At 35.0% G+C, this 14,050-nt stretch overlaps 1 protein-coding gene across 9 annotated transcripts in view; it reads left to right on the top strand.

Moving 5' to 3' along the window:
* The window catches only part of LOC133840817 (anion exchange protein 3), a 36,866-nt gene extending 24,478 nt beyond the window's left edge, over positions 1–12,388 (top strand). For 4 of the 9 annotated variants that reach the window (XM_062272902.1, XM_062272900.1, XM_062272901.1 and 1 more), the window contains 14 exons: positions 1,696–1,843; positions 1,907–2,174; positions 3,111–3,240; positions 3,468–3,497; positions 3,621–3,782; positions 3,842–4,084; positions 5,024–5,164; positions 5,584–5,601; positions 7,133–7,360; positions 7,861–8,058; positions 8,118–9,823; positions 9,891–10,085; positions 10,161–10,389; positions 11,211–12,388. In XM_062272902.1, coding sequence (XP_062128886.1) covers positions 1,696–1,843; positions 1,907–2,174; positions 3,111–3,240; positions 3,468–3,497; positions 3,621–3,782; positions 3,842–4,084; positions 5,024–5,164; positions 5,584–5,601; positions 7,133–7,360; positions 7,861–8,058; positions 8,118–9,823; positions 9,891–10,085; positions 10,161–10,389; positions 11,211–11,282 — 3,768 coding nt within the window. In that variant the 3' untranslated portion in view covers positions 11,283–12,388. The remainder of the gene's footprint in view (positions 1–1,695; positions 1,844–1,906; positions 2,175–3,110; positions 3,241–3,467; positions 3,498–3,620; positions 3,783–3,841; positions 4,085–5,023; positions 5,165–5,583; positions 5,602–7,132; positions 7,361–7,860; positions 8,059–8,117; positions 9,824–9,890; positions 10,086–10,160; positions 10,390–11,210) is intronic. The other 5 variants (XM_062272903.1, XM_062272904.1, XM_062272905.1 and 2 more) reach the window with 5 other exon arrangements.
* Positions 12,389–14,050: the final 1,662 nt, after the last annotated feature.

The raw sequence follows: 14,050 nt of genomic DNA, 5'->3' as shown, positions 1-14,050 counted from the left end.
AACTTTTGTTTTTGTTGTCTTATATAAAGGCTTAAAATTTGTTTATTAAATTAAAGTGATATTGAGAAATCGGTCACGACAAATTCATAATTGAATATACACAATTTTAAGTATTTTACTAACTACTGTATTCACTGCTTACTTGAGTATTTTTGAAAACACAGTAGAGCTCTGTTAATATGAAAATCTTTAACTACATAAAATAATGTTCATTTGATGTGCTATTCTAGTTATACATATATAGAACAAATTTGCTTATCTACAATTCCATTCTTAAAATTTTAAGTTTAGTAAAGCATCTTCGAAAATTCCAAGAAAACAAATTTAGAAATAACTTGCTTACACACAATTTAGTTTTTCGATTTAGAAAAGTAATTATGAACTTTGAGTATAATAAATATTCTTTCAGAAATTCAAAGATTAATATTTTCTTCATTATATCTTTTGTGTATTCTGCCCCCGCACATTATTTTCTCCTAAGCTCAATCAAATTGTCTAGTTAACTTGTTGATGTGACAAAAATTTGGTCATCTATAATTCGATTCCGAAAAATTTGGAATGAAATTTAAGTGTAATAAATCATATTCAAAAATTCCATAGATTAGTCTTTTCTTCATTATATCATTTATTTATTCTACTCCCGCACTTTATTGTATAACAAAATTTTGCTTATCTACAAGTCGATTGAGTTGGAATACAAATTAAATATAATAAATCATATTTTAAATCTATTCTTCATTATATCTTTTATTTATTCTGCTCCCGCACTTTATTTCATCTTAAACTCAATTAAATTCTCTAATCAACTTGTTGATGTAAAACAAATTTGCTCATCTACAATTCGATTAAGTAAAATTGGAATACAAAGTAAATGTAGTAAATCATCTTCCAAAATGTCATAGATTAATCTTTGTTTCTTTATTTTTATTATTAGTCTGTTCCCTCACTTTTCCTCTTTTTAACTCAATTAAATTGTCTAATCAACTTGTTGATGCCTTTAGCCTTCGCACTGATTACAAAATGTTGAAACAGTTTGAATGCTGATTGATTTAAATATTGGTAAATGTAATAAATATTTCAAAGCTTGTTTATCACAAAATACTTTGTTGAATAGAGAAAAGGAAAAACAAGCTGAGACAAAACAGTTGAAATGGCACAATCAATGCCTTCGTCACTATGAAAATCAATTGATTTCGATTAAAAACAATTAACAGTAACGCCATTAAAAGTACTTACAAAAAAACAAAGCCGATGATTCCATTCTATTGTATGATATATGGTCTCAGATGGTGCGTAGCAAAATGATCAACAGGGGGAAAGAAAAAAACGATGATGATGATGATGATGATGATGATGTCTGCAAAGTGGGAAGTCATAGCTGCTTCCCCTTCCCCTTCCCCTTCTCCACTCTCTGCTAAATATTTACAGAATTATATTTACACATGACAAGACGGCGACGTCACGCGCCAACAACAATGAGACAACAACAACAAAGTGACAACAACAATGAGCAGCGTGATGCTGCCAAGTCATGTGACTGACGTTTTTCTTTTGCTCGTTTTTTATAGATTTTTAATTGAAAAGTATTTTGTTGTTTTGACTCAGATAACGTGACCAGCGCGCAAAGCAATTGAGTGTAACCAATGCAACTGACATATTTTTTACCCTCTTCTTCTCTCTCTCTCTCTTTTGCAGTCTGGCAATGAAGATCCCGATGAAGTGCTTTTGGACTCGGAAATGGATAAAGTCTTTGCCGGCTCAAATCCGCGCAAAGACAAATTCGATGTGAACACGTTCCAGGATAACAGCCAGCTGCCCATTGGATCACGCAAAAAGAGCAGTGGTAAAATATTCAAGTATATAGCTAATCTCGAATTATGTTAATCTCCCTATCATCTACTTTTAGTACGCACAAATGACCTCAACATTGAGGAGGACTCGGAATACGAGAGCCAAACGGAGCCATTGAATAATGCACAAAACTATGATGATATACCAGAAGATTTCCCATTAGTCTCGGAGCGTGCTGGACACGGCGATCACTCGGATAATTCCGCTGATGAAAAGCACGTGCAATTCGGTGATGCCAAAAAGAAAATTGTCATCACACCGCCCAGTCTGAGCTATGATGAACAGCCCACGGATCAATCGCACGAACGTAAACGCAGAAAAAGGTATGTCCAAGAAATATTACTACATAGAATAGCGAAGAAATCTGATGACGATGAATTTTGAAGCGATGATCAAATTTGAAGCAAGTAGACAAACTTGAAAATTAACATCAAAATCCTACAAAAATTCTAGATTTTCTTTTTATTATTTTAAGTATTTCCTTGAACTCGATAATTTATTCTTATTTAAAGAATTCTTGAAATTCTGGATACATTCTTATTTCAATTATTGCAAAAATATTTAAATTTACCCTGAAAAGAAAATTTTTAAATCACGATCAAACGCTACTAAAGTGAAGTGTTTAAAACTAAACTAAAAAGGATTTTCCTTTTTTCCATAGAAAACTATGCAATATTCACTAATAGTAATCTTGGTCGAAGAACTTTGTTCTAAAAACAAGATTTCTGATATTTAAGCCAACCCTTGAAGAGCGAAAGTTTGCTTAAAGAATGTTTTTAATCCAGAAATTATTTTTCTGTTTTCTGTTATTTCAAGAATATTTCAATGAGAAATTCTTGTTTCAGGAATTCTTTTTAAGGTCCAAAAGTTTTCAATCCTAATATCAAGATTCTTATTTTTAGAAGATAAATCTCTTGTTTGAAGATCTATAACTTTTTTCAATTTAGAAGAAATATTGTTCTATTTTCTTGTTACCAGAATTACGATTTCTTTTATCATGAACTCTTTTTAGAGTCCGAAAGTATTCAATCTTAATATCAAGATTCTCATTTTTAGAAGAGAAAACTTTCGATTGAAGATCGTAAGGATGTTTCCAGAATTTTCAATCTAGAAGAATTCTTATTCTTTTATCTGAATTCTTATTTTACAAATTTTTAAGATCGAAAACTTAAGATTTTGTTTCTTATTTTTTTAAAAATTATTTCTCTGCTCGCTCTGATTAATTTCTATATATTTACTCTATTACAATTCTCTTACAGCCGCCATCAGTATTATAGACAACGTAAATTCTCACATCAGGACAGCGTGGAACCCAAAAAGACAATCGAGGAGAACGGTGATGCAGGTGCGCGTAGGATCTCTGTGCAGCCTGAGGACACGGCATTGGAGGTAGGCCAGCCGTAACTCTAGCTAAAAATCCATTCCCATTTCTCCCCCCATATCAAGTATTTTCCCCCCCTCTTGAACTAACGTTTAATGACAACGGTTTTGTAGTTGATCCAAAAACGAACTAAAACCAGTCAAACACATTTCTCTCTGTTACCATTGCTTTTGTTCTCTCTTTTGCTGCTATTGATTCCACATGCTCACGGACTCGTGTCATCCTCGTCCTGTAGACAAATGGCCAAATGCCACAGGCTACACAGGTTGACCAAATAAATCCCTTTTTTTTTAACTAGCTCCGTCCTTTAATTCATTAAAACCTTTCCCATTAATTATAATTCTATTTTCATGACTTTACTAACTCGTTTAAATTCTCTCGAATTTAGGAAGCTGATCTCAATGAGCTGAGATCACATCGTTCGGATGATCCTCGCGCTCTGCGACGCCACAAGATTCATCATTCATCCATCAAGCTGCGAGAGTTGCCGCAAATCACAATTTCGCCGTTCACCAACAAGAAGCCCGAAGTCGATCACAGTCCCCATGAGGTAAGTTTGCTTATTCTACATTATTTTCTAAGGTATTTAAATAGATTTTCTCTTTTTAGATCTTTGTGCAACTCGATGAACTCACGGGAGTGGGCGAGGATCGCGAGTGGAAGGAAACAGCTCGTTGGATCAAGTATGAGGAGGATGTCGAGGAGGGCTCCGATCGCTGGGGCAAACCGCATGTTGCCTCTCTCTCATTCCACTCGCTGCTCAATTTGCGTCGCTGCCTGGAAACGGGCGTTGTCCTGTTGGACCTCAACGAGAAGGATCTGCCCGCCGTTGCCTATCGCGTCGTCGAGCAGGTAAATAAAAGATGAATGTGTATAGTAAATTATTTAGATTTAATAAAATTTAGTTTAGAACTCAAAATATAATCGTTTAAATATATGTTTACACATTTTTTATGCTATTTTCTATAAATTTGAATAAATTTCAATTTAAAAATAAACTAATTTTAAAACTAAAAATATAATCATAAAAATATATTTACGTTCGCAGGTTTCTATAAATTTATAAATGTAGTTTTATTTGTATTGAAATTGATAAACTAATTTTAGAACTTAAAATATAATCTTTCAAATGTACGCTTTCAACTTTTTGTGATATATTTACTTATTTCTTTTAAGTTTATCAAAAAGCAATTTAAATGCAGTTTTATTTGTGTTATAATTGGAATGCAAACTTCGTAAAATATATAAAAATTTTAGTGTATTCCAATTTGTAATATATTATAATTCATATTATATTAATAACAATTTTAAATTTGAAACTAGTTTAATATAATTTCTTATTTTATTTGTATTGAAATTGACGAGCTAAGCTTAGAACTTAAAATACAATCGATGAAATGTATGCTTTCAACTTTTTTGTTATATCAATTTTATCAAAATGCAATTTAAATCTAGAATTTTTTCTATTGAAATAGATGGTCAAACTAAGTAAAATATATAAATTAAAGTGTCTTCCAATTTGTAATGTAATTCATATTATTTTAATAACAATTTTGAATTTGAAACTTGTTCATATAATATCTCTTTATGCAAATATCTTATTAAAATGAATAATTATAAAAAAGATTAGGATTGCGATTAATAATAACATTTTATTACTTATTAGGAAAGTTAATGTAATTCATATTATTTGAATAACTATTTTAATTTAAAACTCGTTTAATTTAATTTTTGTATGGCAATTATATTTCAACCATGAATTTATTCCCTATATTCACTTTATTCCTTTAGATGGTCGTCGAGGATCTCATCGACATCAATGACAAGCCGTCGGTTATGCGATCGCTTCTGTTGCGCCACCGCCACGTGAACGAGCATCAAGGAGTGCTGCCATTCACGAAGCGTAAATACAACAGCTACACCAGCCTGCAGGTAAGATTGAGTGCCACAATTGATGGTGATGGATGAATTAACTACTACGATTAGTGCACTCGACGGTGCATTCACTTGTATTCACTAACTGCATTCATTCAACTGCATTATCAACTGCGTGTAAATAAAATTGGCTTTTGAGCATACGAGTATTGTTATACATTATTTTACCTAATCCAAAAACAACAACAAAAATTTGTTAATCACGTCGTCATCGTCGTGTCCATCTTATTGCTCTTTCTCTCTCTCTCTATTTCTCTTTTTTGTCAATTCTGCATCAATGCAACGCCCATAACTGTGCTACATTTTCGATATTCGACATTCGACATTCATCAACCAACACACTCGTTAATCGTACACCAACAACAACAACCAAAATAAATTAACAACATCAACATCAACTACAACAACAACTACAGCAACTACTACCCAAATCGGTAATGATACGCCTAATTGTATATAGACCAAAAACACATGCCTAGATGCCTAGCTGCAGATACAGATACAGTTACAGATACAATTACAGATACAGATACATTCCATGTGCTAGTCAACAGCTGCAAAACCACACACAATCAAGGCTGCAAACCAGTTTGAATTTCGGGTTTCGATTTGAAATATAATTACAGACCACTTGCAATATGTAATATGTATATAATAAAGTTGAGGTCTTTTGATGTGGTCTTTAATAATCTGTGCTACAAATTATTTGTTGAAACATTAATCCAAATATGTATGAAGAGGAAAACTAGTGGGAGATACAGGAATTTAATTAACTACATTTTATTCGTAAAGTAAAACAAGTAATAATAGAAGTACAATTATTTATTTATTTCTCGAATAACTTCTTGGATTTTCTGCTAGTTATACTATAAATTTATTTCTATATTCTATTCTTTTTATATGTATGTCTGTTCCTTTTTTCTTCCATCATTGTGAATACATTGATCTTCAGCAAATTTAATAGATATTTCTCATTTTTAAATAATTCCTCTAATACAACTTAATATAGAATTTGTAACGTAGTAAGCTTTGTGTTATTTTTTTTTTTTATTTTAATTAGAGAAACATTTTTATTAAATTTGCTTAAGATTGATGTATTCAGAATAATATAAGAAAATGGAACAGAAGGCAAAAGATAATAAACAATACAAACAGAATTAATAACAAAATGAAAAGTTTTTCAAACAAGTAAAAAAGCTACAATCAAGTGTGCTCAACTATGAAATAGTGCGGTATTAGTTTAAAAATGTATCAAATTAATATACCGCAAAAAATACTACAAATATACCAAAGACTATTTTTGGTATATTGATACAATGCCAATCTGGCAATACCATAAAGCTCATGGTATATTTTGAATGTATTGGTATATGTATATATACCGAATGAAGTCTTTAATATATTTTAGTATATTTTCAATATATTAATTCTGTATATTTTAACAATACCAAATGTAGCCCTTGGTATGTTTCAGTATTTTTTTGGTATATTTATTTGGTATATTTTAATAATACCCCACGGATTCTTTTTCTTTTTCTTGAAAATTGGTAGCCTTCTTTAGCTTTTTAATAGTAACGAAATTATTATGATGTTATATTGACAGTGAATACATATAACTATAAAGTAAACCCGTTAGATCATTCTGGTTTGCAGCCTTGCAGCTTGTGACGCTTTCAGTACTGTATTATAAATACTACACTATATATTTGAGGTTGTCAATTCTCTATTTGTGCAACATGTGTGCTGTGTTGTATTATCTATATTCACACATTGTTCTTCTTCTTTTGTTTCTGCGCTTCTCTTTTTCCGTTCTGTTCTATTCCGTTCTATTCGGTTCTGTTTTGCTCTTCGGTTTCGTCACAATACACATACATATATTCGATATATAAATATATGTCATGTATATATGTTGTTTACACTGAAACACTTTTGTCTCGAAATGATTTTGCGCACCTCCACCAAAAGCTACTTTGGATGGGCGCCGAGGCGACTCAACAACTACAACAACAACAGCAACAGCAGCAACAACAGCAACAACAGCAACAACAACATCAGCAGCTACATCAACTACAACGAACGCAGCTGCCGAAGACGAGACGCAGCATCTGCGTCACTTCCAGTGCCCCGCCGGCAGCGATGCTCAATCTGGGTGCCATCGATCATCGGCGACACTCGACGACCTCGTATCTGGGTGTAATTAGTTTATAGCCCTCTTTGACAACCTCCAGAGACCCTCTTAACTTCCCCTTTACCCCTCAGCCCTACATCCACTTCTTTTGACACGAAAGGAAGCCGATAAAACTATATTTATTATATATAGATCAGCTTCCTTTTCCGTGTCCTTTATTTTGTTTGCTTTGGCTGTTGAGCCGCGTTTCTTTTTAGCCCACAATTGCCCCGTGTGTTGTGTAGCCACGTTCCGTAGACCCCTCTTAGACAATCCACAAAATTCCACGATTGGCAAGTTCTCAATTGTGATTTGTTGTGTTAACGCTTTAACCCGTAACCGTGCACCACAAAACAGTCTCTCTCTTGTTAACCCTTAAGCGCACGCCTGTTTCGTTTTCATGTTTGTTGTTTTTTGGTTTACTTGTTGCATGCCACTGCTGCTTGCCACGCTTAGTCCCAGTTTTCGTTGAATATCCAATACTTATTTCAAGCACGTTATTAAAAATCGTTTTGAAACTCTACAGAACCTCTCGGGCACCACGGATGACAAGAAGATCAAGATTATGCCGGCCAGTGAAATTGGCGGCAGCAAGCGCAGCAATGAGCTGAAGATCGACATGAAGGATGATCTCTGCTCATCCTCGCAGGAGGATCTCAAGAAGCTGCAAAACGACACCATTCTCCGGCGCATTCCCGCTGGCGCTGAGGCCACCACAGTTTTGGTAAGTTAACGATTGGGAAATTTGTCAAGGAACTCTCTAACTTATTCCTCAACTTTCAGGTGGGTGCCGTTGAGTTCCTGGAACAGCCCACCATTGCCTTTGTGCGTCTGTCGGAGGGTGTGCTCATGCCCACATTGACCGAGGTGCCCGTCCCGGTGCGCTTCATGTTTGTGCTGCTTGGACCACGCAACTTTGATTTGGACTATCATGAAGTGGGTCGCTCCATCTCGACGCTGATGGCCAACGAGCATTTCCATGCCATTGCCTACAAGGCCGACGATCGTCGTGATCTGCTCTCGGCCATCAATGAGTTCTTGGATGATTCCATTGTGTTGCCTCCGGGTAATTGGGATCGCCACGATCTGCTGCCCTTCGACGAGCTGAAGGCCAAGAAAGACTGGATTCGCACGCGCAAAATCAAGGCGCTGCAAGTGAAACGCGACAGCGAAATGATCAAGATCGGACGTGACGAGGAGAAGTCGCTGCTGGAGAAACAGGCACTGGGTGCTATCACAGGAGGACCCGGAGCACCGGGAGGCGATGGCGACGATGATGGGGGGGATGGCAAAAAGAAGACACCGAGTCCCATGGACAAGACGCATCGACTGTGGGGCGGTCTGAGGAATGACCTCAAGCGACGCATGCCCATGTACGTAAGCGACATACTCGATGGCCTCAACACCGAGACGCTGGCAGCGACCATCTTCATGTACTTTGCCTGCCTCTCCACGGCGATCACTTTCGGTGGTTTGGCTTCGGCGAAGACCGAGAGTTGGATTGGCATCTCAGAGACGTTGATTGCCTGCTCTTTGGTCGGCATTGTGTTCCACTGTCTGTCGTGTCAGCCTCTTGTTATCATCGGCACCACGGGACCTTTGCTGCTCTTTGATGAGGCTCTTATGGTCTTTTGCACTGCGAACCATATTAATTTCCTCGAGTTACGTGTTTATGTCGGCGTCTGGTTGATCATTATTGCGCTTTGTGTCTCTGCGTTTGAGGGCAGCGTCTATGTCCGTTTACTGACGCGTTTCACGCAGGAAATCTTCTCCGCACTGATCACACTCATCTACATTATGGAGACCATGATGAAGCTGGTTTCGATCTACCAAATGAATCCGCTGCTCTCCGATTACAATCTGCCTCCCCCAACACTTGTGGAACATCACAATGCAGCTGGTTTCAATGAAACTACCGAAGTGAACATGACAACTGTGGCGCCACCAACGAACAAGTTGCCCATCAATCAACCGAATACCGCCCTCTTCTGCACCATACTCACCTTGGCCACCTTTGTGGTCGCCTACTACCTGAAACTGTTTCGCAATTCACACTTTTTGGGCCGCAATGCGCGACGCGCTCTCGGAGACTTTGGAGTGCCCATCTCGATTGCCATCTTTGTGCTGATCGATTATCTGGTGCCATCGGTTTACACTGAGAAGTTGGTGGTACCTGAAGGTTTGACGCCCAGCGCTGCCTCCAAACGTGGCTGGTTTATTGGCTTCAGCGGCAACTTCGAAGCTTGGATTCCTTTTGCTTGTGTTGTGCCCGCTTTGCTTGTATACATTCTCATCTTCATGGAGTCGCAGATCTCTGAGCTGATTGTGGACAAACCGGAGCGTGGCCTCAAGAAGGGTTCGGGACTGCATTGGGACATTGTTTTATTGTGTCTGTTGAACACGTTCTGCGGCCTCTTTGGCATGCCTTGGCATTGTGCAGCCACCGTGAGATCCGTGACACACGTCTCCTCAGTCACCATAATGTCACGGTAAGTGTTTGATGTTTATCCAGGAATCTGAACTTCATTTAACACTTCGTTCTTTAATCTTTTCTAGCACACATGCTCCTGGTGAATCCCCGCGCATCATCGACGTGAAGGAGCAACGTTTGTCGGGCTTCTTTGTCTGCGTCATGATTGGCTTATCGGTGCTAATGTCGCCGCTGTTGCGTCTCATTCCCATGGCTGTGCTCTTTGGTGTCTTTCTCTACATGGGCATCGCTTCGATGAGTGGCGTGCAGCTCTTTGAACGGTAAACAAATCAGCTGAAACACTTTAGCCAAACACTTCGACAACTAAACTCTTTACTCTTTATCCCCAACTGCAGCATAAGACTTTACTTCATGCCTGTGAAGCATTATCCGCCCACGGAGTATGTGAAGCGTGTGCGTCCCTGGAAACTGCATCTGTTCACCACCATTCAAGTGATTTGCCTCGCTGTGCTGTGGACGGTGAAGTCGTCCAAGTTCTCGCTGGCCTTTCCCTTCTTCCTTATTCTAATGGTGCCCATCAGACATTGGTTGGGTTCGCTCTACAAGCCCGAGGAGTTGCAGGCGGTAAATAGCATTTGAATTATAATACCATATTTATACCTGCTAGCTATGGGGGTAGAAGGAAATGTATGTAACAGGCAGAAAGAGACATCTCCGATCCTATAAAGTAGATATATTAGAAATAAGGGTAAACAGCCGATAATATGCATATAAGATGTCCATCTGTCTGTCTGTCCGTCCGTCCGTATAAACACCTAGATCTCAGAGACTATAAAAGATAGAGCTATAATTCTGTTTCGACAGCTCTAGTTATATTCACACGCAGATTAAGTTTGTTTAAAACTTTTGCCACGCCCACTTCCGCCCCGAAAATTGACCAACATCCAATAACAAGCTTAATTTGTAAGCTAGAGTTTCTTACTTACTAAGTGTCTTCTTGCTTTTGTTGACAATCTGGTATATTTTGTACCCTATGGTATATTTAGTAGTATTAGGTCCATATACCAAATATATCCTTTGGTATGTTTTGGTATTTCTGAGTTATATTAATTTAATATATTATAAACACTACTATATCAATATCCCAAAATACAGCATTCGGTATATTGTTAGTATTTTTGCGGTATAATTTTGGTATATTTTGGTATTTCTGAGGTATATTAATTTAGTATATTATAAACACTACTATATCTGTATCCCAAATACAACATTCGGTATATTATTGGTACTTTTGCGGTATATTTTTAATATATTTTAACAAAAATACCGCACTATTCGGCTTTTATTCTAAATAGGTAGCAGGTATATCACAGTCGAGCACACTCGATTTTCGCTTTCTTACTTATTGTATACTTTACTAATCTGTTTTCTTTAATCCTTTGCAGCTGGATGGCAGCGAGGTGCGCAACGATGAGGATGAGCCAGATTTCTATGAGCAGACCACCATCCCAGCCTAGAGACTTGAATGGAATGGAAAGTGAAATTCGCCCTGACCCAGCGCTTGAGTCAGGCTTTAGGCCAAATGCATAAAAACAACTAACTAAATTAGTCGTATAGTAAACGTAGTTAATCAAAGTATTAAAGCCCAAAACAAAACAAAACAAAAACAAAAAAGGAGAAACTATCAAAAGTGACGAGAAACAAACAAGTTCTGGTGATCGTAACAAAAAACGAACTACCTGCATTAGTATTTAGTGAAATGGATAGCAAAGAGAAGATACTTACACACCTGAAGCAAAGGAAATACTATTATACTATATATATATATAGATTGTAACGAAGGTTGAGAGCAAGCAAAACAAAACAAATTGTACCTAAAGTGAACATACACATGACATGATAGGGCAACAGAGAAAAAGAAAACGAACTTAGCTACAAAAAAATACGAAACTAAACCGATCAAGCAACAAGAAATTACCTTCATTTCTGCCTTAAAACACAAGACGATGAAAGCATGGGAATATTTATAATGAAAGTGAAAATGATATAAACGAGTATTTATTTGTTTTCTCTCGTTAATTGATTTTCTTGTATTATTAGCAATAAAAACATAAAACATCATATATGTAACTACATATTATATTATGATAACAATAATACTTAACTATCGGTTTAGTCTCATCGAAGGAGCAATCAACATGATGCAGCAGATCAGCAGATGAGGTGGAGAAACTATTAAACTATATATTCATTAACTATTTAGCTTCAAAACTGGCGTAGTGATAATTAGTGTCAAACACACACAAACTAAACACCTCCCCCTAAGAAAACAAACCCCTCCTCCCCCATATGAGAAGATTATACAAAAATTATACATACACTATATATACATATATATATTATTATAAATCTAAAAGAAAGAAGATGTCGAAGTGGAGAAAGTGGAGAAAATTGTTTGCGCACTTCGCGTTCAGTGCACACTTCTAAAGTGAATGCTCCGTTGTGACGTATTGCTGTAAGTTTTGCCTTTATTTTTTGGGAATAACATGAAATTACCTATTTGTATACCTTTATTGTATTGTATAGTCGTATTTCGATCCGATAATACAGAGAAACACACACACACAAAAACACACACATGTACTATATCCGTTCGAACGTTCGAAAGCGATCCAACCTATTTTTATGTAACTTGCATATACTTGTACTTGTACTCTTATGCGATACCTTATTCTTAAGTAGTTGTTGTCTAGTTTGTTTTATTCAAATTCAAATAAAATACGAAATTATATCAAACTCGAAAAATGTGTTATTATTAACTATGGTGGGATCTACTTGGTTTTAGAGAAGAGTTGGTAAGTAAGATAAAAAACATATAATTTCAACATTAACTTTTTCGTAAACTAATGTCTATTCTACAAAGATTTAAAAGCTCATTCTTTGTATTTGAAACTTCAATAAAATATATAACTATACTAAATTTGGTATTATTAACTTAACTAGTTATCTACTTGGTTTTAATTTAGAAGATTCCATTTTCTGAGAGTTGGAAAATCAGATAGAAAAAATGTAATATCATTTAGTACATCTTCTTAAATTTGTATATATTTATGTATTTGCAACTCAACTGAATACATAATTATATCATATTCCATAAAGTTGTTTATGCATTATTAACTGCCGTGTTTTATAAGATGTCATTTAAAAAAGAATTGCTTTAGAAAAGAGTTGATAAGTACATACATACAAAAACACAAAATTGTATCGTAAAGCTTTTTTTAAATTAATGGCTACTATATATAAATTTTAAAATGGGTTTTTGACATATTTGAAACTCAAAACATATTTTTGTAAAATTCCATATTTCGTTGTATTGTTTTTATAAACTTTGGTATTTTTAACTTACCTTTTCTTAAAAAGCTAAATTCAGTGAGAAAGTAAATTTAAAAAAATGCAATTCCATCAGCAATATAACCTCGTTCTAAATGAATGGCTACCATTCATAAAATCTAGTATGATTTATTTATACAATCGATTTTATGTTGTTTGATGCCCAGATTTATTTAGCATTTAACATTTATTTGGTTGCAAAAGCTATATTTCAAAATGATTGTGTGAAAAGGTTTTTATTTTTACTTCAATTGTTAACAGTGATGTGTTTAGTTTCGTGTTGAATGAAATCTATTTAATAAACTACAAAATACAAATTGTTTTGGGTGAGGTTCAATACTAAATTGTATTTACACATTTAAAAATGTCAATGATATTTATTAATTTGTAAGATTTATTTATTTGGAATATTTTAAGAAAAGTTAATATTATATTTATTTAAAGATAATAAAATACATAAGGTTTTTGGGTGTAGCTCATTTTACAATTTTTTTTTATTTGGAATATTTTTAGAAAAATCAATATTTTTTTATTTTGTTTTATTTTATTTTATTTTATTAAATTAAATCTAGTATTTAATACTACATTTAAATAGAGAAGGAAAAGTCAATATTATATTTATGACTCGGATGCATATTTTTGTAGCTCAATTTAAAATATAAACATTATTCAAAGCTTCAATCTTAAAAAGTTGATAGCTTTATTATGTTTCATCAAAATGTATTTAGATTATAAATGAAATATTTAAAGTCATTAAATTGTAGGCAATATATTTTTATAGTTCATCTTAGCAGTTGCAAAATCTCAAGCAAAATTGCAAAATCCAAGAAACTAAAATTTCGTTTCATGTTGTACTTCGCATTTCACTTACAAATATAAAGCTGTGATTAGTGCT

Source organism: Drosophila sulfurigaster, chromosome 3 (assembly GCF_023558435.1).
Source record: "Drosophila sulfurigaster albostrigata strain 15112-1811.04 chromosome 3, ASM2355843v2, whole genome shotgun sequence".
NCBI lineage: Eukaryota > Metazoa > Arthropoda > Insecta > Diptera > Drosophilidae > Drosophila > Drosophila sulfurigaster.
This window is presented reverse-complemented; position numbering and strand designations above follow the sequence as displayed.